General features: G+C 36.9%; 1 protein-coding gene across 2 annotated transcripts; it reads right to left on the bottom strand.

Moving 5' to 3' along the window:
• Positions 1 to 2,493: 2,493 nt before the first annotated feature.
• LOC127855388 (ATP synthase subunit beta, mitochondrial) lies at positions 2,494 to 26,498 on the bottom strand. 2 transcript variants are annotated; one of them, XM_052390906.1, is made up of 10 exons: positions 26,331 to 26,498; positions 19,658 to 19,834; positions 18,937 to 19,111; positions 18,571 to 18,692; positions 17,592 to 17,776; positions 13,729 to 13,887; positions 12,550 to 12,672; positions 11,283 to 11,495; positions 3,929 to 4,130; positions 2,494 to 2,946 (listed from the first exon to the last, which is right to left on the bottom strand). In XM_052390906.1, the coding sequence occupies exons 1-10, from the start codon at positions 26,446 to 26,448 to the stop codon at positions 2,849 to 2,851; spliced, it is 1,572 nt and encodes a 523-aa protein (XP_052246866.1). In that variant the 5' UTR covers positions 26,449 to 26,498; the 3' UTR covers positions 2,494 to 2,848. The 2 variants fall into 2 exon arrangements, with proteins under 2 accessions (XP_052246866.1, XP_052246867.1); XM_052390907.1 differs by lacking the exons at positions 2,494 to 2,946; positions 3,929 to 4,130 and adding an exon at positions 8,310 to 8,360.
• Positions 26,499 to 26,666: the final 168 nt, after the last annotated feature.

Here is a 26,666-nt window from a genome sequence, read left to right as displayed (position 1 = left end):
TACTAGCTATCCTCTTTAACGCGGGAAAACCCGATTATAGACTAAACATACGCTAATTTAGTGAAACGCACTAAAAAAGTTTCATGAATATATGACTACAAATATGACTTCTAGTGTTAACAAGGTTTTACTGTAGCCGTAATAGGAAAACTGCCCGGCCCCGTCTTTCAACAAACCAGAACCATTTTGGAACTCAGCTGAGATATCATAAGAACAATTGTTCTGAATTTTTTTCATGAATATTGGACTATAGATATGACTTCTAGTGTTAACAAGGTCTTACTACAGCCATATGAGGAAAACTACCCAAGCCCCTGGTGGCCATGTTTATCAACAGACCGCAACCATTTTCAAACTGAGCTGAGCTGAATCACACTCTTGAAGTCACATTTATATTCCAATCTACATGAAACTTGGTAAGAACATTTGTTCTTTTGATGAATAAGGTGTGAATATAACCATATAAGGAAAACTGCCGTGCCCCACGGCTGCCATGTTTTTCAACAGACCTGACCCAACGCAGCTGAGATATTATTGGGACAAATGATCAGACCGCGTTTCATGAACATTGAACTTAAAATGTGTCTTCTAGAGTGTTAACAAGGTTTCACTATAGCCATGAGGAAAACTGTCCCGCCCCCTGGCAGACATGTTTTTCAACGGACCGGAACCATTTTTGAACTCCGCCGAGATATCATTGGGACACATATTCTGACCAAGTTTCATGAGGATTGGACAATTAATGTTTACGTCTAGAATGTTAACAAGGTTTCACTATAGCCAATAAAGGAAAACTGCCTCGCCCCCTGGCAAAATGTTTTTCAACAGACCAGAACCATTTTCGAACTCAGCTGAGATATCATTGGGACAAATATTCTGATTATTCTGATAAATGTTACTCTATAGTATAGCTTTATAAGGAAAACTCAGCCGAGCTATCATATGAACAAATGTTCTGACCAATTAAAATGAGATTGGGCCATAAATGTGACTTCTAGTGTTAAAAAGGTTTTACTATAGCCATATAAGGAAAACTACCCGCCCCCTTGCGGACACGTTTTTCAACCAAGCGAAACCATTGAGACAAATGTTATGACCTAGTTTCATGAAGATTGGACAATAAATGTGACTTCTAGTGTTTACAAGTGTTTTCTTTAATTTGACCTAAAAACCTAGTTTTTGACCTATCATGATCCAGTTTCGAACTCGACCAAGATATTATAGGGACAAAGCTTTGGACCAAGTTTCATGAAAATCAGACAAAAAATGTGGACTCTAACGCACGACGGACACAAAGTGATCCCAAAAGCTCACCATGAGCTAAAAACAAGCAGTCGTTCAACTGTATAAAAACTTTGCAAAGGAGCTTAACATTTTCAAGAATTTATTTCCCACATCATGGATATTATACAGCCACTTAATGAATTCAATGAACTATATGAAAACTCTAGCACCTTTTATGAGCTTTTGCAGTTAATAAGACTAGTTTTAGTTATTGGGTTATTTTAGTTTCTAATACAATATAAATGTATTGATTTTAAAGAATTTCTTGTTCATTTGACTACCAATTCTCAACTAAGGAATCTTGAATGGCTACTTTCATTTATAATGTAAGAGCAATAGGTTGATGCCAACACCAATATTAGTCCCAAATTAAACAGATAATACTGGAAAAGTTATTACAAACTCAAATACAAGTTTTAGAAACTTTAAATTCAACCCTTTTTAACATGCATACATGTTCTCAAAATAAAATCTTAATGCTGATTGAAGGCCATGTATCGCATCTTCACCGCGACATTGAGGTTTAACACCCCATGGAATAGACTAGCGCACCTTGTTGAATAAACCTGTCGTGTACACGGACAAATGACGCCATTAATTAACAAACAATTGTTCGCTGTGTTTCATTGTTTTTGAAGTTTCCAAACATGCCACATTTGTTTGTTATTTTTCTTGTTTAGTAAAAATGCAATGGGATAAATAGAATACTAGGATTAGCATTAAATAGAGAAGTTTATGTTGCTCTGCTCGAACACCGAAAGCGCTCGCAAAGGCTCGCGCTTCCGGCGTTCTGAGCCTTGCAACATAAAATTTTCTATTTTCAACGCTTACCTAGTATTCTCTATAACTCCTGATAACTTAAAACAAGAGCACCGCATAACAAGTGCCACGCTCGGCTGCGAAAGCTTGTCAGATTATTTTTTTTAGAGTTCAGTGACCTTGACCTTTGACCTAGTGACCCAAAATGTGTGTGGCGTGTAGACCTCATCAAAGTGCATCTATGTATAAAGTTTCGACGTTGTAGGTGGAAGCACTTTGATTTTAGAGCCAATGTTAAGGTTTTAGCACGACGCCGGCAGACGGCTGACGCCGAGCAGGCTATGACAATACCTCGAGTTTTCTCCGAAAACAGCCTCGCTAAAAATGAGGTCTGAAAAACCAAAACCGCAATTAAGTAATAAACGAAAGAACTCAACTAACAAATCATAATCTTTTTTGTTCTTTAATTCAAAACCACTTCAGCACTAAATTAACAGTTTTCACAGATACATACACGTGTCATCCCACCATTATACATACATGTTCATCCTCATTTTGGCAGGTCGCCAATGCCGGTTCAGCCAAGTGTGTAATGAATTATTATATTCCAAAAATAACACATTTTTTTACAGTGAGTTAACTTAACATGTAGCAAAAAGGGCTATCACTAAATGTATTGTCACTCTTTTTTTTTTTAAAGATGGAATAACTTAACCTTGCAACACTGAACTGCGTCTTTCCACAGAAATCACATAGCAGCAATTGTCAGTCTTCATAAAATGTTCTTATAACATTTAAACATTATTTACTTCTGTTCATTTGCTAGACGTTCGGCCTTCTGTACAACTTCTTCGATATTTCCCACCATGTAGAAAGCCACTTCGGGGATGTGGTCCATTTCACCTGAAATTTAATGATAAATCCTTAAGAATGATTTCAACAGCCCATTTCACCTGAACATTAATCATTCAAGAATTATTTAAATAGCCATTTCACCTGAGAATGAATCATTATCATTAAAGAATGATTTCGAAAGCAAATTTCACATCTTAAGATTATCATTATTTATCACTGCAGAATTATTTCAATAGCCAGCCAATTTTTGACACATTTAAATAAAGCACAACTTAAACCAGGGATTTAAATAAGCACAAGCCCATTGGCCTCTCTAAAATGTGTTCTGGGCTTGTAGACTTTGTCCTCTGTTACAAAACTTCTGGTGTGGGCTCTCTAGGTCAAAAAGTTAGCTTATCTCCCTGTGTATCAGTAACCGGTATGCAAATCTTAATCACACCAGATGGCCAATGAAACTCAAATTTTTATAATTTTAATTACAAGTGAAACATTGAATTATTCTACTTCACACAGCCCAGAACACACAATAAAAGTTATGATTCACAAATTTTGCCATCGCTTGCATTATTTGAGCCAAGACTTCTTTACTTTGTCAATTGAAAGATGCCTTGAACCTTTACTACTCAGATACCCATTATGACCTGTTTGTAGTCCCTTTGAAAATTAAATTAAAGTCCTTTCTTCATAGCGCAAAGATTTAAAGGAATACTGGTGAGCAGCAAACAGCATAAAACCTGAACAGACTGCGAGGTACTTACAGGCTTTTCTGGTTTTAAGCTGATTGCATATAGCCATTTTCACTTTTCTTTTGAGCGGGCAAGGTTTAAAGAATTGTTTCAATAGCAAGCCAATCAACATTTATACAGCACAACCTTTCTGAAAAGATTAAAGTTATAGAGGCTTCATTTATAACCATAAGATACTGATCAGCAGCAAACAGCATAAAAACCTGAACAGACTGCTAGTTGCTTTGATCATGTACATGTATTTAACTCTACCTATTACTTCTTAAATCAACACAGCTACTCACCATCCAAGATCTTCTTGAATCCAGACACAGTTTCCTTCAGGGGCACGTATTTGCCCATGGACCCGGTGAAGACCTCAGCAACCTGGAAGGGCTGGGAGAGGAACTTCTGCATCTTACGGGCGCGGGCTACAGTGAGCTTATCCTCCTCTGAAAGCTCGTCCATACCCAGGATGGCAATGATATCCTGCAGGGACTTGTAGTCCTGGAAATAGAAGGGTCAAACATAGGCAATGATATCCTGCAGAGACTTGTAGTCCTGGAAATAGAAGGGTCAAACATACACAATGATATCCTGCAGGGACTTGAAGTCCTGCAAATAGAAGGGTCAAACATAGGCAATGATATCCTGCAGGGACTTGTAGTCCTGGAAATAGAAGGGTCAAACATAGGCAATGATATCCTGCAGGGACTTGTAGTCCTGGAAATAGAAGTGTCAAACATACGCAATGATATCCTGCAGAGACTTGAAGTCCTAGAAATAGAAGGGTCAAACATAGGCCATGATATCCTACAAGACTTGGAAGTCCTGGAAACAGAAGGGTCAAACATAGGCAATTATATACTGCAGGGAATTGTAGTCCTGGAGATAGAAGGGTTAAACATAGGCAATCAGCGCTTCCGTTACTGCATGGACGTCCGGGTACTGCAGGGAATTGTAGTCCTGGAGATAGAAGGGTTAAACATAGGCAATCAGCGCTTCCGTTACTGCATGGACGTCCGGGTACTGCAGGGAATTGTATTCCTGGAAATAGAAGGGTTAAACATAGGCAATCAGTGCTTCCGTTACTGGACGTCCGGGTACTGCAGGGACTTGAAGTCCTGGAAATAGAAGTGTCAAACATAAGCAATGATATCCTGCAGGGACTTGAAGTCCTGGAAATAGAAGGGTCAAACATAGGCAATCAGCACTTCCATTAGCGGACGTCCGGGCGTAAATTACGCCCAAAAACGACAGTCATACATCCATTGTGCAAATGGTGGAAGTCCTTTGGACGTCCGATAATCCGCATGTATGCTATTTTCTAGTACACAACACGTACAAATGCCAACAGTAAATCGGGTTATTCAGACCGTTAACTTCGCCTAAGAGCCACTGTCATCAATGCATTTCTCAGCGAGTGGCCAATATTGATTTTTCAAGCTTTCAATCAAATTCTTTTTGGTAAGCGCATCAGCCAATCAGCGCTCAGGCAGCCGAATACACGCCAACACCACGTGAAGCTGTATACAACAAGCAAAATCGTAGAATTGATATCCCCTGCAACATATGCTTTGTTTGAGGATGGGTGCAAATCGGACGACAGATGGACAGCCAGACAACGCCAAAACAATATCCCTCCGCCTCTGGCGGAAGATATATACTCATACCAAGTTTCAATGAAATCCGCCAAAGCACTTCCAAGATATGGCTCCGGACACAAAAGTGCCTATAATAGAATGCATTTTTTCAAGATACAAAGGGCCATAACTCTGTTTTTAACAAATGGTATACAATGCCATTTGGCGTGCATCATCCTCTTATGCATATATATACTCATACCAAGTTTAAATGAAATCCGCCAAAGCACTTCCAAGATATGGCTCCGGACACAAAAGTGCCTATAGTAAAAAGCATTTTTTCAAGATACAAAGGGCCATAACTCTGTTTTTAACAGATGGTGTACAATGCCATTTGGCGTGCATCATCCTCTTATGCATATATATACTCATATTAAGTTTCAATGAAATCCGCCAAAGCACTTCTAAGATATGGCTCCGGACACAAAAGTGCCTGTAGTAAAAAGCATTTTTTCAAGATACAAAGGGCCATAACTCTGTTTTTAACAGATGGTGTACAATGCCATTATGCGTGCATCATCCTCTTATGCATATATATACTCATATTAAGTTTCAATGAAATCCGCCAAAGCACTTCTAAGATATGGCTCCGGACACAAAAGTGCCTATAGTAAAAAGCATTTTTTCAAGATACAAAGGGCCATAACTCTGTTTTTAACAGATGGTGTACAATGCCATTTGGCGTGCATCATCCTCTTATGCATATATATATAATCATACCAAGTTTCAATGAAATCCGCCAAAGCACAGATATTGCTCGAGACACAAAGTGCCAGACGGAAGGCCGGACGGACGGACAGCGCCAAAACAATATCCCTCCGCCTCTAGCGGGGGATAATAATATTAGCGACCTCTGCATTACAATTTTTTTATTCAGCAATCAAATATTTAAGTCCACGTTTTCCCCGAGGAAGAATGACAATGTTGTACATGAAGTCTAATTTTTGGATGATTTTCATCTGTACGCGCAATACACAAGAAATGTTTATTTGTTGGTAGAATTTTCTAAACTTTCTGTGAATAATAAAATCTGGAAATTATTTCAGACAACACGTTTAATTACACGCATTTGAAAATACTAAAATTGAATAATGTATTTTGTTACATCAACGGCCATAACACATAATGCATTAAGTAGTTAAATACAGTAGAATTGCAATAACTCGAGCTGGCGATTTCTCGAAAACTGGCGATTACTCGAGCATTAAAGAAAGTCCCTAGCATTTTCCTTTAATGTCTATATAAAAATACCCGCGATAACTCAAACATGCGATTTTCGATAACTCGAGGTCGTGTGCCGGTCCCTGAAAGGCATTTCACACCTAATTAACTGGCAATTATTCGAGGACGCTTTCTCGTCTGGTCGGTGCTAAAAATATTCGAGTTGTGAAAACAGCGCAATCAAGCAGACAAAAGACGCTCGATTAGGTGTGAAGTTAGTTGCATTTTGAGAATCACTGCAAATTGTCATCCTTTGAGACGCAGATCAAAGCTACACAGTTTTATTGATAATTGAATAATTACCAGCAATCGATAATTATCGCGAAACGTCTTCCGCCATCAGTTCCGGGAAGCTAATGGGTTGCGACAATCTTCAATCCTTGTCTTTGCGCAACACAAGTCCGTCTAATGTACATAAAATGCAAAGTGTGTAGTGATTATGTTGTTTTTAGTGTGTGTTTTTTTCATGAGCATGTACGTACCTTGTTTTAAAAAAAAATAATTATGCTACATGTACAGTGAATATTGATGAGATATTTTTGATCATATATATATGTTTTGTGTGTATGTTGAAATAATTAAATGAATTTACGATCATCTTAATTGTTTTGTTTATTATACTGTAACCTTAAGCAATTTTTACAAAGCCTTTTCTATCTCTAGCACCGTCTTAAATGTAAATAAAGCGTTTGCGGTCAGAATTTAGCATTATCAACCGAGGCAGTGAAAACAAATAATACCATGGATTACTCGAAACCTGCGATTACACGAGCATTGATGTCGGTCCCGTGCTTCCTCGAGTTATCGCAGTTTTACTGTAACGTGTTTTGAGATTGCCAAACTATGCATACATATTGGTCTACTTGCATGAATGACCTGACAAGTTACATTGCAATTCGGAATGAAGTTTACTTGGTAAAATTTAAAGAAAGACGCGTTTTTTTACTCCGAAATTCGCTTTCACCTACGCAAACTTTTCTGAAAGGAGGTACATGTTACATTGTAAATTTAGTCGTTGATTTGTCGTAATTACTAAATATGACCAGTGCTCTATGCTCTCAAATTGCTTCACGTGATTGACGCATGTTCAATGGGAGTTCCCACACCCCACAAATCAATTTGTATATGCACTTGCATACCATGGCGGACATTTGCAGACATCAATATTGGCCGTACTTTAGTTTTGAAAATAGCAATCGTAATAATACTGGATTATCGGGTAATGGATCTAGTTGAAACATGTACATATATTAAAATTCTAAAATAAAAGTAGGACTTCAAAATGTTTGTCTGGGTCGTCCAAAATTTTAGGCTTGGAAGTCAGGACTAACGGAAGCGCTGGGCAATGCTATACTGCATGGCCTTGTAGTCCTGGAAATAGAAGGGTCAAACATAGGCAATGATATCCTGCAGGGACTTGCATTCCTCTAAATAGAAGTGCCAAACATAGGCAATGATATCCTAGAGGTACTTGTAGTGCTGTCAACAGAATGGTCAAACATAGGCAATGATATCCTGCAGGGAATTGTATCCTGGAAACAGAAGGGTGAAATATAGGCAATGATATCCTGCAGAGACTTGAAGTCATGTCAACAGAATGGTCAGATATATAGCATTCCAAACCCAGGATGGCAATGATATCCTGTAGGGACTTGTAGTGCTGGAAATACAATGGTCAAATATAGGCAACGATATCCTGCAGAGACTTGAAGTCATGTCAACAGAATGGTCAGATATATAGCATTCCAAACCCAGGATGGCAATGATATCCTGTAGGGACTTGTAGTGCTGGAAATAGGAGGGCCAAACAATGAGAGGTCTTATCGGCTACACAACTCTAGATGGCAATGATATCCTGCAAGGACTTGTAGTCCTGTCAACACAATGTTCAAACTTAGGCAATGATATCCTATAGTCATGACAACACAATGGTCGAATATTTGAGTGGTCTGCACAAGCCTAGAGTACTAGTGCTAGATATACAGGCCAGGATTGTGAGAGAGAAGGGCTACATTGGCCGGGAGTGCAAGAGTTATACAGGCCAGAAGTGTACAACAAGCTATACAGATAGCATTGGGCAGAAATTGCACGCAAAATGTAGATGTTGCACATAGAAAGCATGCACACCTACCATTACCATGTCCCTACACCTTTCGGGGAGGGATAATAAATGACAATACATTTATCCTTCTAGGAAATATATCAACATATATTGTGGAGTGTTCTTTACAAAACCAAGAAACAGGGCTTAATCTGCCATTACCAAATTAGCCAATATCTACACATGTGCAAATTTGGCAAAAAAAATCCATTTGGCTACACATTTATGTTCATAATACACCATGAAACATCTAAAATTTGAACAATTGATCCATTCAAATAAACAAGAGCACCGCCTTGCGGGTGCAGACCGCTCATCTATTTTCTTTTTAAAGGTGAAAGGACTCTCATTTTCAATCACAAAGGAGGGAGGGGTGGAGTGAAGAGGGGTGTATAGTCTGGGGGTGTGGACATTTATTACGTTATCTTCCAAAAATGCGGAAAAAAAAAATAAAAATCGGGGCGGGAGGGGGGGGGGGGGGGGGGGGGGGGGGGGGGGGGGGAGGGTGGAGGGTGGGTGGGGGTTGGGATTCTTTGGTGCGATGGTTGGAGGGTATTTCAAACATAAAATAATAAAAATAAATAGTTTTGTTTTTGAACCGTTTACAAAAAAAATTGGGGGGGGGGGGGGGGGATAGTGGTGAGGGTGTGGTGGTCATTTGTGAGATGATCTTAAAAAAAAATAAAAAAATAAAAAGGGGGGGGGGTGTTCGGGGGGGGGGGGGGGGGGGGGGGGGGGGGGGGGGGGGGGGGGGGTAGTTTTGTCAAAGTATCAATCAAATCTAATCATAAATAAAGAAGTTATGGCAATTTTAGCAAAATTTAATAATTTGACCTTGAGTCAAGGTCATTCAAAGGTCAAGGTAAAATTCAAATTGCCAGGTACAGTAACCTCATGATAGCATGAAAGTAATTGAAGTTTGAAAGCAATAGCCTTGATACTTAAGAGTAAAGTGGATCGAAACACAAAATGTAGCCATATATTCAAAGTTACTAGGTCAAAAAAGGGCCATAATTCCATAAAAATGACATCCAGAGTTATGCAACTTGTCCTTTTACTGTACCCTTTTGATAGTTCGCAAGTGTTCCAGGTATGAAAGCAATATCTATGATAATTTAGGGGTAAAGTGGACCAAGACACAAAACTTAACCAAATTTTCAATTTTCTAAGTATAAAGGGCCCATAATTCCGTCCAAATGCCAGTCAGAGTTACATAACTTTGCCTGCACAGTCCCCTTATAGTAGTTAATAAGTGTTGTAAGTATGAAAGCAATAGCTTTGATACTGTAGGAATAAAGTGGACCGAAACACAAAACTTAACCAAATTTTCAATTTTCTAAGTATAAAAAGGGCACATAATTCTGTCAAAATGCCAGTCAGAGTTACATTACTTTGCCTGCACAGTCCCCTTATGATAGTTAGTAAGTGTTGCAAGTATGAAAGCAATAGCTTTGATACTTTAGGAATAAAATGGACCTAAACACAAAACTTAAACAAAATTTTCAATTTTCTAAGTATAAAAAGGGCACATAATTCTGTCAAAATGCACGCCAGAGTTATCTAACTTTGCCTGCCCAGTCCCCTCATGCTAGTTAGTAAGTGTACCAAGTTTGAATGCAATAGCATTGATACTTTCTGAAAAAAATGGACCTAAACGCAAAACTTAACCAAAATTTTCAATTTTCTAAGTATAAAAAGGGCACATAATTCAGTCAAAATGCACGCCAGAGTTATCTAACTTTGCCTGCCCAGTCCCCTCATGATAGTAAGTAAGTGTACCAAGTTTGAATGCAATAGCATTGATACTTTCTGAGAAAAGTGGACCTAAACGCAAAACTTAACCGGACGCCGACGCCGATGCAGACGCCAACGCCAAGGTGATGACAATAGCTCATAATTTTTTTTCAAAAAATAGATGAGCTAAAAATTGGCTTCAGAAAATTTAGAGCCATTACCCGCAAGACTGTCCGTACATTGTTAGCCATAAAGTAGTATATGGACATTAGCTGCGAATTGTTCTTGTTGTGTATGTCAAGAGCCAGTGAGTAGTGCTGAGGTGTAATAACGGACAATAAATTTATCCTTAAAAAAATGTTTGGACATTTACTGAGTGATATTTTTTTATTTTTTTTTTATTATTTAATATAACTAAAAAAAGCAAACATTATACATGTACATACATTGCAAACATTTTTTCCTTCAAGAAGATAACAATACAGTTATGAATGCATATGCACGTACAATAGAATGTTGTTGTTTTTTTAATATTTTTTCTTCAAAATATACCCACTCCGCATGGAACAATAGTGATAATTGTGGTTTAACCATAGGTTATTATTTATGTCTTTTTGCAATATGAAGAGTTAACAAAAGAAAGTGAAAAGTAAGAAAGAAGTATAAAAAAGGAGAAGCTGGAAGCTCAAAACTGACCGTAAAGTAATCTCTGATAAATTGTATTAAATTGTTTAAGATTATCGTTTTTTAGGGCTATTTCTTGTTCTATATCAAAGCGTTATTTTAGGAATGTAAGGAAATTGTTGAAATCATATGGTTGGTGCATTGTTTTCAAATTAAATATATAATATTTCATTAAATAAAGTGATATTTTTGACATGAGTACCTGCAGGACGTTCTGTATGTCACATGCCACAGAGTTGAGTAATACATGTACATTAACTGTAAAGTCATCTTTACCTGCAAGACTTTCTGTACGTCACGTGCCACACCGTAGTGCTCCGCTCCGATGACGTTGGCGTCCAGGATACGGGAGGTGGAGTCCAGGGGGTCCACGGCGGGGTAGATACCCAGCTCGGCGATGCCGCGGGACAGCACAGTGGTGGCGTCCAAGTGAGCGAACGTTGTGGCTGGGGCCGGGTCAGTCAAGTCATCTGCGGGCACGTAGATGGCCTGCAAACACGATGTGTCACAATATGATATGTTGTGATTGTGGAGTATATGGTACCTATGTGAAATGATTATCATCAGAGCGGAGATATTAACATCAAAATTAAAGTCAAAAGCAGTGCGATAGTCATTAGCGCTGTGATATTGTCATAAATGCTGTGATATTGTCATCAGCGGGAAAATAAATGTCCTGAAACTCAACAGGGCACAATGTGATGGTTTTTTAATCAAATGTATTTAGTAAATGATTAAGTATCTTCATCAAGGCTTTTCCCCCCATTTTTGTAAAGCGCCAAGGATCATGCTTTTAAACTTACACTTCAACACCGTTATTTCGAAGTCGTCGGGACCGTTAAAAAAACTTCGGATTAACGATAATTCGAAATAAACATTTGACAGAAGAGTTTTTTGATTCTGTTAAAATAGAACGTTGCTAACTTAAAAGCGTAAACTAGTCATATAGCAAAGATTTCCACTTGTAACAAACGGAGGAATAAAAAGATTCTTTTTCTTGTTTTTATTTTTGTCTAATTACAGAACATATAAAATATAACGAATAGCACAAATTATCAGACATACAAACATATGAATACATTTTCGGAAATGAATTAACTTTTTTTTACCAATACGCAATGTCTCTCTGAACACCAGCTTTCGCACAGACGACAAAGGTGTAATTATCGGCTTTTGAAGCGCCACGACAAGGTGTGAAAATATGCTCCGTATTTTGCACTTTTGACTTCGGATTAAAGATTGATAATAAGGTGCGAATTAGTGTTGGGACCGACTGAATCACTTCGAAATAACGATTTCTTCGGTTTAACGAAGTTCGGATTAACAATGAAATTTTACATTAAATAAAGAAGAACCAAAATCAGGACCCGAATAATACTTCAAAATAACGGTGACTTCGGCTTATCAGTGTTCGAAATAACGGTGTTGAAGTGTATATTGATATATTTTTAATTACATTGAAAGCTTGTGAAATATGTACAAGACCAATGAAACTTACTGGGTACAGTAATATACTGCCTCAAGAAGAAAGGCTCACACATACCTGTACTGAAGTAATGGATCCCTTCCTTGTGGTGGTAATTCTTTCCTGCATAGTACCCATGTCAGTGGCTAGGGTGGGCTGGTAACCGACGGCAGAGGGAATACGTCCAAGCAAGGCAGACACCTGTAGTTGTTCAAATATGTATAATCTTTATATTTTGTTTTAGGTTTTTGAATAATTGTGTAGAAATGTGTATTAATGCTTTGACAATTTATGAGGTAAAAGGATGATTTGATATGTGAAAGTTGGAACAGAATTAAGTTGTAATATGCTTAAATATCCACACAAAAACTTTCCCTTTGAACACTTAACTCTGCCAATCGACAAATTAGTCAATTCTTTGGCCAAGGAAAACTCAATTTTTAAAGCGTCCTTCATATACCCTTATAAATTATTTTAAAATCTGGAGGGATTAAGACTGAGAACATATCAAGAACATCAAAAGACACATTTGAACCATACTCAGGCAGTTACACTCAAAACTGATGCTCGATTGTCGGCTCAGGTACTTCTGAGGGTACTCTTAAGTATACTACAATGTTCCCTAGAAATGTAAAATACATAACAAGAGGGCCATGGTGGCCCTTGGTCGCACACCTGAGAAGTATTAAGTTTTGCGAAAAGAAAGGGTTTGTTGTTTTGGCAGATACATAGAGAATAACAGGTTACTGCTTTTTTTTCTCTCCCCCTACCGGTGAAACCGGAGGGGACTTATGGGTTGCACTCCGTTTGTCAGTCAGTCCATCACACTTTTCTTGATTCTGCCATAACTTTAAAAGTTCTTCATATTTTTTCATGAAACTTGAAACATTGATAGATGGCAATATGGAGATTATGCACGTGATTTCATTTTGTTCCTACGTCAAAAATTCTGGTTGCTACGGCAACAAATAATATAACAAATATTTTTTTACTGACAATGGTGGAGTTTACCGGTAGGGGACCATATTGCTTGGCAATCTCTTGTTTTGTAATATATCACACAAAGCATAGAATAATATAATGGCGGGGCTTGCTGATCCCACGTTGTACTCAGGTGAGCTAAAAAGGAACCCAGCCTTACTCCAGGGTACTAATAGCATATTTTTTGTACCCTGGTTACTCTGCCGTATACTCGAGAGTACTCAGGGTACTTTAAGTAGTTCCTTATTTTACAATGACCATACGCGAACCACCGACCTCTGAGCCAGCCTGTGTGAATCTGAAGATGTTGTCAATGAAGAGCAGCACATCCTGACCCTCCTGGTCACGGAAGTACTCGGCCACAGTGAGACCAGTGAGGGCCACACGGGCACGGGCGCCAGGGGGCTCGTTCATCTGACCGTACACCAGAGCTACCTGAAATGAAGTAATAATTATATAGAAATGGCCGTTTTGACAGATTATACTTGCCGCTTTAAACCTTGAGTGGTGGTAAAATAAACAGGACTTGATTGGACCATATATTTCATCACATCTATTGATAGCAATAAGCAACCATGTCATAAAAACATCTTGTGAAGGCATGATAAAATTATTGTGACATGATACTATACAAACCGTAACCCTTTACCTTAAAGACATGCATATGTACACACAGAGAAAATCTAATTTAAGACTGTGCTTACAAGACACGTTTTTCAGCCTTTATTTCCAACTCTTTAATACAGATGAGCAGCAAATAGCATAAAACCTGAACAGACTGCGTTACTGAACAGACTGCGTTACTGAACAGACTGAGTTACTGAACAGACTGAGTTACTCGCAGGGTATTATGCTGGTAGCATATTTCAATTTTCTTTTAGGCCTAAAAAAATTAATGTTGTGGTTCGGGTAACATTGACAAAATTCCTAGGTAGGGTAGGTCGGTTTATTTATTTTATTTTTTTTATTTTCTCCAGACAAGATGCCTTTTTTTTAAAAGTCATTCTATGCCGATGGTTTTCACATAAAACCTCAATGTACACCATAGAAAAGTGTTCCCATTATTGTGTAGTGTATTTCCCGCATAGATACGCATTATCCCGCTTCGATCCCTTAATACATCGTATCAACCATACTTTCTATCTATTACTGCATATACTTACTACTTTTCCCGTCGATATTCATTACTTGATAATCCCGTATATTCCAGTTTTAAAGCAAATTCTGATAAATACTATAAAAGTGCTCAACAATGGCAAAAAACACAAACATTGTCCATTTTTCTCAAGTATCAAATAAAGTTTGGCATTTATTACTATTTAAAGATGTGATGAAATAATGTCCAATCGGGGCGTTTTTTTTCCACTGAACACCGTAAATCGCAAGACGTGATGTTCATGTTTTTTTTTATGCAACGCATAATACACCCACACTAGCCATGAGACGTTCTACATGTCTGCATAATTTTCGCGCGCTTTTTATTTAGACAAAGGATAAAGCACTGTTCATTTGAAGCTAGAATTTGTTAATGTCGCGTTACAAATTAAATAATGCTCATTTAAGAATCAAACAAAACATTTACAGTTGTGCGTAATTAATTTAGCGATAATTTGTTAAAGCGCATTACGTGTCGAATGATTGTTTTGACCATATAATACATGAAATGCACAATATCCACGAGGATTTCACCCGGTTGCCATCATCTGTCTTCTAAGTAAGTGGCCGAGATAACATCGTGGGGGTTTACACCGTAGGGACAGATGAGGTTAAAAAAAACAACAAAGCCAACAAACTGCCATAAAAACACACACTTATGGAAATTATGTCAGTCGTTGTCTGCATGATTTTACTGCTGGTACTGGTATGACAGCTTACGAGTGTTGTTGCTCATTCAAAGCGTGCGCTCTCATTGGCCAATATCGATTTTCCATTACCACGACGATCCGGCGGGCTTGAGGTGGGTAAAGAGATACACGACGTAATTGACAGAGGATCATAAATCGGCTCTCACAATTTTCAGCCAAGTCAATATCGCTTGATATTTAGGCCTTACAAAAAAATATGTTTGTTTCCACTGACATGGCCTAAAAAATTAGGGTAGGTAGGAAGGCAAATAATTTTATTTAAAAAATTTTTTTTTTTTTGAAAATGTCGTACATGGTGTATCTTCTCATTTTTTGTGTACAACTGTATGTACAATAAATTTGATGATGTATGTAATGCAATATGGCTTTATTTAAATGCTTTAATGAAATAAAAACTTGCTGTTCATTAATTTTTCATTGTTGCTTTCCTTATATCTGCGTTTAATGTTGACTTCTGGCAGCGGCTATAATAGTCCATTTTATTACCAATAAAAGGCATAACTAAAGTCGCAGTAAGCTTGACCCTCAGTGTCTATAGGGATTCAGTGTTGTTATACTTTCCGTTTCTTTGGAATCATGGAGTATATACTATATTATTTATAATTTATAATATATTAAATAGCCCAAAAGCCATGCTGTGGGGACGCGAGTGATGTTGCATGTAACATTATCACCATGAACAGACCCAATCAAACTGGGTGTGCTATTATATTTCTTGGATGCAGTTTATGCTTCCAAAGGACCACATTTTCAGATTATATTATGTACTGGTGTCGTGGGGTCTATCTACCAGGGCTAGCGCTGTCCCAAAATTTCTTTGAGCCGACCAGGTTTTTGTTTTTCGAAGCGCGAAAACTGGTTTTGAAATAATTATATATACATTCTCTATCAACTTGTTTATATTCTTTTAATGACAACAATGGCATATCACATATCATAATGTAACATACATTTTTCAATATAGAAATAATTAGTATGGTACTTGTCAAAGTGCAAACATAAGTTATTTTATAAATGAACATTTAATAGGGGTGTCGATTGTTCCAAATTTGAAATCCTGAAAATTAGGCCGGGGGTCTTGGAACCGCAGCCGCAGGAATCCAACAGGAATAAAGGGCAAATCCCCAACCCCATCCAGAGCCTTTACTAATTGTTCTTTTTTATAGTCTTTCCAATTGTATTTTCAGGTGAATACAATTTAAAATACTATAAACCACACCGTCCGTATCACCGCATGTGCATTCGTCATTCTATTTCTTCTATAAAGAACTTCGAAAATAAATTATAATCGACAAAAAATAATGTATCCGAAAACAACAGTCCGAAAAATTGTACGCGTTTGCCACATTAAATAAAATGTGCATATCGTTTGACTTAAGACATTGCAAAACCTAGCAAATATACAATTTGGTTGACATATTGCTTTACAATAGCATTTTTGTGGGTAAAAAACAACTTAATTATCACCTTTAAATTTCAAACGATAATCGGTAAAAAGGTGTAACATCGTCGAAATAGAACTTATTATTTAATTATCATCCTTTTATTCAGATCGATAGTCGGGAGAAAGATGTTAAGTAATCAGCTTATAAATAATTTATTTATTGGTACGCTTCTTTTGGTTTGCTAATCTTTAAATACGACGTTTGCCATCGGCCGCTATATTGTTGGCAGACGACAAGATAAACTGACTGTCTTTTCAAAGTGTACAGTGTCTGCGCATGAATGACCCAATATTATGTGTGAGCAAACTCAATGTTGATTGGCCAGCTACCATGTGACTTGAATGCTGACTTGACCAATATCGATCGCCGATTCGATAAGTTCGGATTGGCCAGCTACCACGTGCGCTTCAATAACAATAAAAATGATATGCGGATAACGTTGAAAAGTTAATTGACCGTCGCCGAAAAATACGCGGTCCGATTTTTTCCGAATTTTGGGCTCAAAAAAGATTAGGACCGGCGGCAAAAAATTAGGTAGGGTCGGGCCACCGGAAACAAACAATTATTTTTGTTACGCCTTATCTAGATATGATACTGGAAAACGGTAAAAAAAGTTTAGGGTCGGTACTGCCAATAAAAACTTTTGGGTCGGCGCATTTTCCTAGGTAGGGTCGGGTGACCCGAACCACAACATATTTTTTTAAGGCCTCATGAACTACTTCAGAAACATGCAACATCCATTATGTTAAGTTCCATAGTTAGGATGTTTAAAAATCCGACTATTCAATGAAAAATCGGAATACTAGGTAAACAAAAGAAGATAACGCACCTTTGAAGTATTATCTGTCAAGCTGATAACTTTGGACGTGATCATCTCGTGGTACAGATCGTTACCCTCACGGGTCCTCTCTCCCACTCCAGCAAACACTGAGTAACCACCATGAGCCTTGGCGACATTGTTGATCAGCTCCATAATCAAGACAGTCTTGCCGACACCAGCACCACCAAACAGACCTTCATTTGAAAAAAACTTTGTTAATTTATTTCATTATTTCAAAACTTCCCTCACAAAATCTGAGTAGGAAAGTGGATTTGTTTAAGCCAGTACATTTTGTGAGACATAAGTTATTGTAGTGTCCGTTTGAATGATTTTCCAAGGTTTTTCCGAATCATCTTAAAATTTTGAAAGTTTGCATTTTTTATAGTAAAAATGAGTATCCTATCTATTTCTGCAACAACTGCCAAATGTTAATGATATCAATAAATAATCTCTGTCACAATCTTTTCACTGGGTAAAATTTATTTTTATTATTGATCCATACATGTTTTGACTTGTATACAAGTTAGTGTAGAGTCCTTTTGAATTATATCCCCAGGTATTTAGGAATTAATAGCTTTGAATATATGCATCCCGGAAAAAGCAACTTTTTGGAAAATCCCACTAATCTGCTGGTACAAATAAACATGACCCATTTAAAATTCTTTCAAAATCACACACCGCATCAACCGTTATTATTTAAAGTAAGCTATCATTGGTTGATTTAATGGACCAGCGTTGTTTGTACCGGGGTGATTAGTGGGTTTTCTAAACTCGTGCTTTTCCGAGATAAGTCTATAGCGAAAATGAGATTGAAAAGGTGTATTATTAGGGTACGAAGTTGATATAAAAACTCTGAGCCTGTGCAATGTAATCAAATGTTTAAGTGGTTCACCGAAACATCAACAACATGGAAATCAACTAATAATGAACATGATCTTGGCATGATTAAATCTTTAATAAAAATAAATAATTTTTTTTTGGCACATACCAATCTTTCCTCCCTTGGCATACGGAGCAAGGAGATCTACAACTTTAATTCCAGTCTCCAACACCTCCTGTTGTACACTCATCTCAACGAATGGAGGTGCCTCAGCGTGAATTGCTGCACGCCTGAAAACAGACATTTGATTTGCATTCAAATGCACAGCATGAAAAAATTGAATTTCTTAAATAAGAATTTGTGTTGTTTTTTTCCAAAGCTACAAGGGTTTTTCTTTTTGTTTTAAAACATCAGTATTTTATCAACCTTTTATGAGTCTTAAAAAGATATAAGCCCGATTGCAACAATAACATTTCACAGAAACAAAACAAATATGCTACGTCATAATTCTATTGTACCCAATGAAAATCATACTTGTCTGTTGGAATTGGTCCCCTCTCGTCAATGGGCTCACCAATAACGTTCATGATTCTGCCAAGGGTGGCTGGTCCCACAGGGATGGAAATGGGGCTACCGGTGTCCACGCATACGTTACCTCTAACCAGACCCTCTGTACCATCCATAGCAATTGTTCGCACAGTGTTCTCACCTAACAATGCATAAATTGCTAAGCTTTAGTTGCTGAAAACAATCTTTCATATTCAAGGTTTTACTTTATTACAATATTGTGCGTTGTTAGTTTGCCTAATAAGGCACACACCCAACGCCTCAGTCATCCTATCGTCAGTTCAGGCCTATGAAAATAAAAAGATCGATTGACAGAAAAGTACAAATCATGATGTTCAAATACTTTTTGGACTTAATAATTGGGAAATTAATTATCAGATTTGTGAATTGTTTGACTTAATTATTGACATAATTATGTCTAATACATTCAGTTTTGTGGAACCAATACCTCATCAGTTTTGTGCATCCAGTAAAATTTGTGTAGCATAATGTGTTACCAAATATTGACTTATCTATAATATATCTATAGATTGGTAAGCAGAAAATAATTTTATACACATTTTGTCAATTTATGTTGGAAAAGTTTATGTTCTAAAGCAGTTATGTAATGCTGAGATAGTATCCAGTTTAAATTGAATAACAAAATTATCATGAATGAAAAGACAAGTATCCTGAATTAGAAGCATACCTAAATGTTGAGCTACTTCTAGGATAAGACGTGGTGTTCTGTTTTGGACTTCCAAGGCGTTCAACATGGGTGGCAAGTTGTCATCAAACTGTACATCCACGACGGCACCAATGACGGCCACAACTTTGCCCCTGATGGCACCTGCAGCTGCTGCTTTAGTTTCCGCATATTTGCGTTCTACAAATTTAATGAAGTTGGATTAAAAAATGCAACTGGCATACAAAAACATCTTTTTTTTAACTAGGAACGCATGAAATTTAGTTTGTGCAATTGAAATCATTGAAACACACTGTTATTATGGTTGAAGTTATTTACGAGGCCCTTTCGCGCGTCAAGGCAAACCACCATTCTGAAGTGCAAGTACCACTACACCCTTTTCAAAGGCATATATTGCCACACGCCCTAAATTTATAGCCAGTAAATTATAGCCAATTGCTTCTTGACCATTTATAATTCTATAGCTCAGCAAAAACAGTGCCCATTTTCTGGAAAAGTCTGTGCTTGATCTACTTAAGATAGTTAAACCAAAAATAATCCAAGCTCAGCTGAACAAAGAGATTTTTTCAGATTTTTTTCGAATGGGCAGGCCTCGACACTAACGGTGGTCCGGGGACCCGAGGCCCCCAGATTTTGGCGAGGACCACCAGTTCTTTCAAGCTGGGTGGTCCTCCGGGAACCCTAAATTTATAGAACCACTTTGTCTTGATTGACCATTTGAATTTTTAAAAGTGCCTCAAATTTTTAAAGAGCGGCGTATAAAAAAAATCGGTAAAATCTTATCCGAAAATGGACTGCGAATCGAAAGCACGCGACTGAGCATTAGCGGCCAGCGTCTGTCAGTTGTAAATATTGATTTTTGACGATGTAAGCGACCTACAGTGCAGAGAGTATATTGAAATCACTGAAGCGTGTAAGTGTTACAAACGGTGTTTTTACTGCTATTGTCAAGTTTTATGGGGGTTATTATCGGATTATTAATGGCTCCTTTATGATATTGAGCCCCCAAAAAAGTAACATTGGGACAAACTGTCACGACGATCAGTAATTATAATAATTATTAGGGCCGCTATTTCTTTATTCAAAACCATAGGCGATGGGGCTGGCAATAGCATTTAATTTCTCCACAAAAACACATGCTGGTATACACTTTTTTCTACAGGTATTTGTGAGCATTTCTGTTTAATAGTTCCATTATTATTATGACCTTGGAAGGATATAATTTGATTAAGATACCAACAATTTCTGAAATAAAAAGTATATTGTTCACTTGGTGTACTATATTTCGGATATGTTAAAATTCGGACATTTAAAGATAGTGACATGTATGTGTTTGTTTGTTGTTGATAGTTTAAAAAAAATGCTTTATGTTATTTCAGGCTACTGGAATAGATGGTGGTAATTATCTGGGCCTTTCTGTCAGGAAATAGGCGTGATCAACTATAATTTAATTGATCCTGTTAATCATCCACCACTAACAGAAAACGTTTTAACAACAGAAGCTGATGTATGACATGTCCAAATGACCATACATAACTGTTTAACAAATTAAGTGAGATGATTTATTTTCTGATGTTTTATATTTCTTTTTCCCTTTCAAATGATGTAAATTGGTGTGATTTTATGTTTAAATAATTAATTTTGAAACATTTAGGCAGCATACTGTTTAATACATTGAAGTTAACATTGTTATATTATTTTGGTTATCTGTGTTGTTTATCAAGTTGAAAAAAAAGGTATTTATATACAAATAAAGCTTATTAAGACTTATGAAGGTATGACTTTTGAAGGTACTTATTGTTTTTTATGTAATAATATACTTTTTAAAGTGATAATATGGGCAATGACATTAATGTAGTAAGTTTTTTAAAAATGATTGTTCTTATTAATAAGATTGGACTAATCAACAGTTTTCACGGCGTGAAAAAGTTGCAACAAGTTTTGTTGAGCCAGTGAAACCCCGGAATGCACGTAATTACCTTTTATTTCTTAAAAGTTTATAATAAGAACTTCCGAAACGCTAAGTTCTGGCGGCGAAGGGCAATGCTGAAGATGATAATGCTGAAGATGATTACGACAAGGATGACGATGCTGATGATATTGATGAAATACATGATATCAAAAGTTTACAAGACAAGGTTATGAGCTTTTAATGGGTCTGCTTTAAATGGCAACAGAATTGAATATAGGAAATAAAAATGTGTACTAGTATGCTTCTTGTACTTATTTGCCCTAACGCCGAGAGTAGCTGTGTGTTGAAACAAGAGGACTCCCTAGTTTGGGTGAGGGCCACCAAAAGTTGAAAGTAGGGTTCCCTCCGGGTACCCTGTCAAAAAAGTTAGTGTCAAGGCCTGATGGGTTGTTAACCGATATAGAATGGACCATTTTTGTTTGGGACGAGTTACCTGCATTTAAATTTTATTCTTCTTTAACCAATCACATACGAGGATGTTCACACAGAGTTTCCACGAAATGCCTCCACTTCAAAGACAATACAGAGACTAAATTCCGGTGATAACAGTTGCTTTTGTTGTCAAATTTTTATAGTTTAATATTGATCTAATCTCTTATGTTCATTGTTGGAAAAAGTGAAATTTGCCGTTTAACTATTATAAAGGTGCCAAGCCTGGAAATAAACAAAAATAAGCTCCAATGCTACTTGAAAGAGTCTAACTAACACTGGTGAAATGTCATAAATTGAAGTAAACACAAAAGTCTAGAGCAAAATAGGGGGCAGGGGTTTTTCTGCCTATTTTGGGAAAAGGAGTCTAAACAAATTGGGAATTTTTTATCGACAAAATTAGTCATTTTGGGAATTTTTGCTTCGATGAAACGGCTCATTTGGGAAAAAATTGTGAATTAATCATGCTTAAATAATTCAGTGGTTTAACAAATAAATTTGTTTTTATTTGGTTATTTTGTCTTCTTTATGTAAACAGATGCAATATTGGGCATGTTCAATGTTAATTCAAGTACTGCAGTTTTGTTTTTCAGTTACAGTTACACTCTGTGATAAGAACTGAACAGTCAAAACCTTATAGCAAATATTTTTGACCAAAACAAACACTGGTTAGTCACACAAGTTATAAGACATTTCATTCTCAAAAAAAAAAAAAAAAAAAAAAATATTTTTTTTTTTTTTTTTTTTTGGGAAATTGGGATTTTTTTTTTATAATTTCGGTTTGGGATCGGGTCCGTTTGCTTTGGGAGTGCCTCCGTTATCCGGAGGCGCAGACAGTGCTGAAAAACCCCTGGGGGGGAGCTGCACCCTCCTCCTTTTTGGTTCCCCTTCTGTCCCTTCAGGATGGTCAAAAATATATATATATATTAATATATGTCAAAATTGACATTTTTTCCCCAAATGTTAAATAACAAATAAAACTCCTGTGCTAAAAACCATTAATTGCATGCATCTGACTCAAGGATACCCTGATCTACCGTAAAAATGCAGTCATAAGTCGAGATTTTTTTCCTTAAAAATTTGATTAAATTTACAGTCTCCACTTATGAGGTCGTCCATGAAAAATAATGATGACATTCTACTAAGATCGATCCCCGCGGAAATGGTTAAAGTTGTTGTTGTTGTTGTATAGAAAACTTGTTGAAATATGACACACAAAATTTCCTCTTTTAACTGATACTTACCAATTAATATTACCACAGTTTGCCGCAACATTTCCCTTGTTTTTATGTTCATAATTTAATCCAAAGTTTTCATGTAAGCAGTTTTTTTTACAACTGAACGTGTAAACAAAAGATCGAGTCATTTTAAAAGTAGAGCGAGAATTGGCAACCTGTGTGAATTGCCAGTTTGACGTCATCAAAGGAAAGCCGCTTCCTGTCAAGAAGCCATAAAGCATCACCCTTCTCGCCGATAAAATAAAATTTCTTTAATTTGTGAAGCTACATGTTTAACCAATCCAGAGTTTGTTATTCACTGGTAATCGTCCAATTATGTTTGAGCACGTGCATAGCTCCGCCTTTGAAACTGTTATGTAGAACAAAGGTGGAGTTAGCGGTCTATTGGTTATGTCAATCATCGTCATAAAAACGTGTTTACCGAGGAACTAATCAATTGTTTTGATAGTCAGATTAAAAGTACAAAGATTTGATTACAGTGATCACAGTGTGTCATCGGATTATAAGTTTGTGGATTATTACTAGCGTGGACAATTTAGTGCAACATTTATAATAATAATTTATTAATAATAATACATTTGATTTGTGAAAATGCCTCGAAAACGCCAACGTCATGCGTATGACAATATGTTTAAATTACCCGTGATAGAATTTGCAGAGCAATCAATTAATAATAGTGCTGCTGAACGCGAGTTAGGTGTTTCGTATGTTGTTGATGTGTAAATTACGATGTACATGTATATAAGTTCTGGTTTCCTATGTTGAACTTGTCTTTGTTTTTATGTGGTTCATTATGATTTGCTTGTCTATATTTTCATATATTATTTTCGATTTCCTAAATATATATCGTATTGATTATATTAAACAAAGTACATAATACACGTGTCCGCTATGTCTACGTCGCACAGTGCTATATTGACGTCATGGTCTATGTATAGAATAAAAACTTCCCGTACATTTAAAATTGCGTCTGTTTATGAAATTCTTGCACGGACAATTTCTGACTCGACTAATGACTAGGACATATTCAAAATCTCCGATTTTCGTATAATTTTTTACCCCCGACTTATGAGCGGGTAGACATATGACTGCATTTTTACGGTAGATATAGCAAATTATGAAGTCATAGATATTTTTTAAGTAGTTGAATGTGTATGTGATGCAGTAATAATTGAAATAATACTTTTAATAACATAATAAGAAGGCAACATAAAGATATATTTAAACATAACAAGGGCTGTTTGTAAAACATGCATGCCCCCCATATGGGCTGTCAGTTGTAGTGGCAGCCATTGTGAATATATTTTTTGTCACTGTTACCTTGACCTTTGACCTAGTGACCTGAAAATCAATAGGGGTCATCTGCCAGTCATAACCAATTTACCTATGAAGTTTCATGATCCTAGGCCTAATTATTCTTGAGTTATCATCAGGGAACCATTTCAATGTTTCAAATCACTGTGACCTTGACCTTTGACCTAGTGACCTGAAAATGTATAGGGGTCATCTGCCAGTCATGATCAATGAACCTATAAAGTTTCATGATCCTAGGTGTAAGCATTCTTGAGTTATCATCTGGAAACCCTGTTATTATTTAGAGTCACTGTGACCTTGACCTTTGACCTAGTGACCTGAAAATCAATAGGGGTTATCTGCCAGTCATTATCAAATTGTACCTATGAAGTTTCATGATCCTAGGTGTAAGCATTCTTGAGTTATCATCCTGAAACCATTTAACTGTTTAGAGTTACTGTGACCTTGACCTTTGACCTAGTGACCTGAAAATCAATAGGGGTCATCTGCCAGTCATGATTAATGTAGCTATGAAGTTTCATGATCAAGGCCTAAGCATTCTTGAGTTATCATCTGGAAACCATTTTATTAGTTCGAGTCACTGTGACCTGGACCTTTGACCTAGTGACCTGAAAATCAATAGGGGTCATCTGCCAGTCATGATCAATGTACCCATCAAGTTTCATGATCCTAGGCCTAAGCGTTTTTGAGTTATCATCCGGAAACCATCTGGTGGACAGACGGACCGACCAACCGACTTGTGCAAAACAATATACCCTCTCTTCTTCAAAGGGGGGCATAAAAATAAAACATCTTAAAGGTACTTTTTTTATTCTGTTATAGTTTAGTCGGACTTACAGAAACTGATTTGGACTGACAAATATTTCAAGTCAGTAAATCCGAAAGACTGGCAGATTTTTTAAGATTTTGCCAATACTGCACTCATCTTAAATGTGCTTAAATGTTCCAGCCAAAACTGGCTTTGCATGTTTTTTTTGCCCCTTTTCAGATTAGCTATGTATTAATATGTCCTTTTAGAATTTTTTTGACCATGCCCCTATGCCTCCTGGGAAAAACACTGGATTGGAAATGCTGGGTCACAAGTGTAAATGTTGTTTTACTTAACAGTAGTACCCAAGTCTTTGAGGCAATGTCAATAACCTGGAGACCAAATGCCACACAATTCTTCTTCATCTAACATCATATTATTTAACCCAAGAGAAAACATCAGACACTGTTTAGCTCAATTCCATGACCACCAGAACACCCGATTTTACGAGTGAGCTTAGTTTAGACAGCTGGTTCTACAAACTTAACATGATTGCAAATTGATTTCAAAAATGTTTTGTTACCAAATAACATAACAGATTTGTTCAGAGAAAATACTCAATTTGTTGCACTCAACACTTTGATTGAACACATACATGTTTAACAAGTAAAGTACATTCAATGTCAAAATAAAACTATACCCCACCCACAAATTTTGCACGAATTTCATTCAAGGTCAAGATAAATTGACCATATTATAATTTAAAAACGAACAGTTAAAGTTCAATCTAAATCGAGTCAATATATAATAGTCCGTTGAATTGTTTGCAATCGAAATTATGTCATGTCATACCTCAATGACACAAAATAATGTCACTAATCCATCGTCCAGAAATTTTTGAAGATGACACCGGCAGAAGTTCAATATTTGTGCAAGAAAAAACTTCGCAATAACACTGCGTAAAATTATACTCACGTGTTACATAGCAAGATGGTAAAAAATTTAAAGCTGTGTTTTGTGCAGACGGGGCTGAAAAGGCTTTGCTAGAGCCTTTCAAAACCCCGGCACACGCTCGTCGAACTGCATGCATCATGGCTACTACCGAGAGGATGTGTCACGTGACGTAGGTCATAGAAACGCCCGGATGTAAAATATTTGCGGGTTTTTGTCGACATTTATAAAAACACGAAAAGGACATAGTCTATGACTTATGAATAAAAGCGCAAAATTAGTAAAAATTACCACACAGTTGACACCTCTAGCGGTACTCACTGCAATCAAAAGCAAAATCTTTCCAGACATTGAAGCCCT

This window comes from Dreissena polymorpha, chromosome 13, assembly GCF_020536995.1.
Source record: "Dreissena polymorpha isolate Duluth1 chromosome 13, UMN_Dpol_1.0, whole genome shotgun sequence".
NCBI lineage: Eukaryota > Metazoa > Mollusca > Bivalvia > Myida > Dreissenidae > Dreissena > Dreissena polymorpha.
The sequence above is the reverse complement of the archived record's forward strand: the minus strand, read 5'-3'. Positions and strand labels throughout refer to the sequence as shown.

What these genes read in the sequence shown, in the direction of transcription:
- LOC127855388 (XM_052390906.1), bottom strand. Translation starts at nt 26,448, where the DNA reads ATGATGCATGCAGTTCGACGAGCGTGTGCCGGGGTTTTGAAAGGCTCT. An exon ending in GGACCAATTCCAACAGACAA is followed by an intron (nt 18,693 to 18,936) that starts GTATGATTTTCA and finishes GTCTGTTTTCAG; the next exon opens with GCGTGCAGCAATTCACGCTG. An exon ending in ACGTACAGAAAGTCTTGCAG is followed by an intron (nt 4,131 to 11,282) that starts GTAAAGATGACT and finishes TTCTATTTCCAG; the next exon opens with GACTACAAGTCCCTGCAGGA.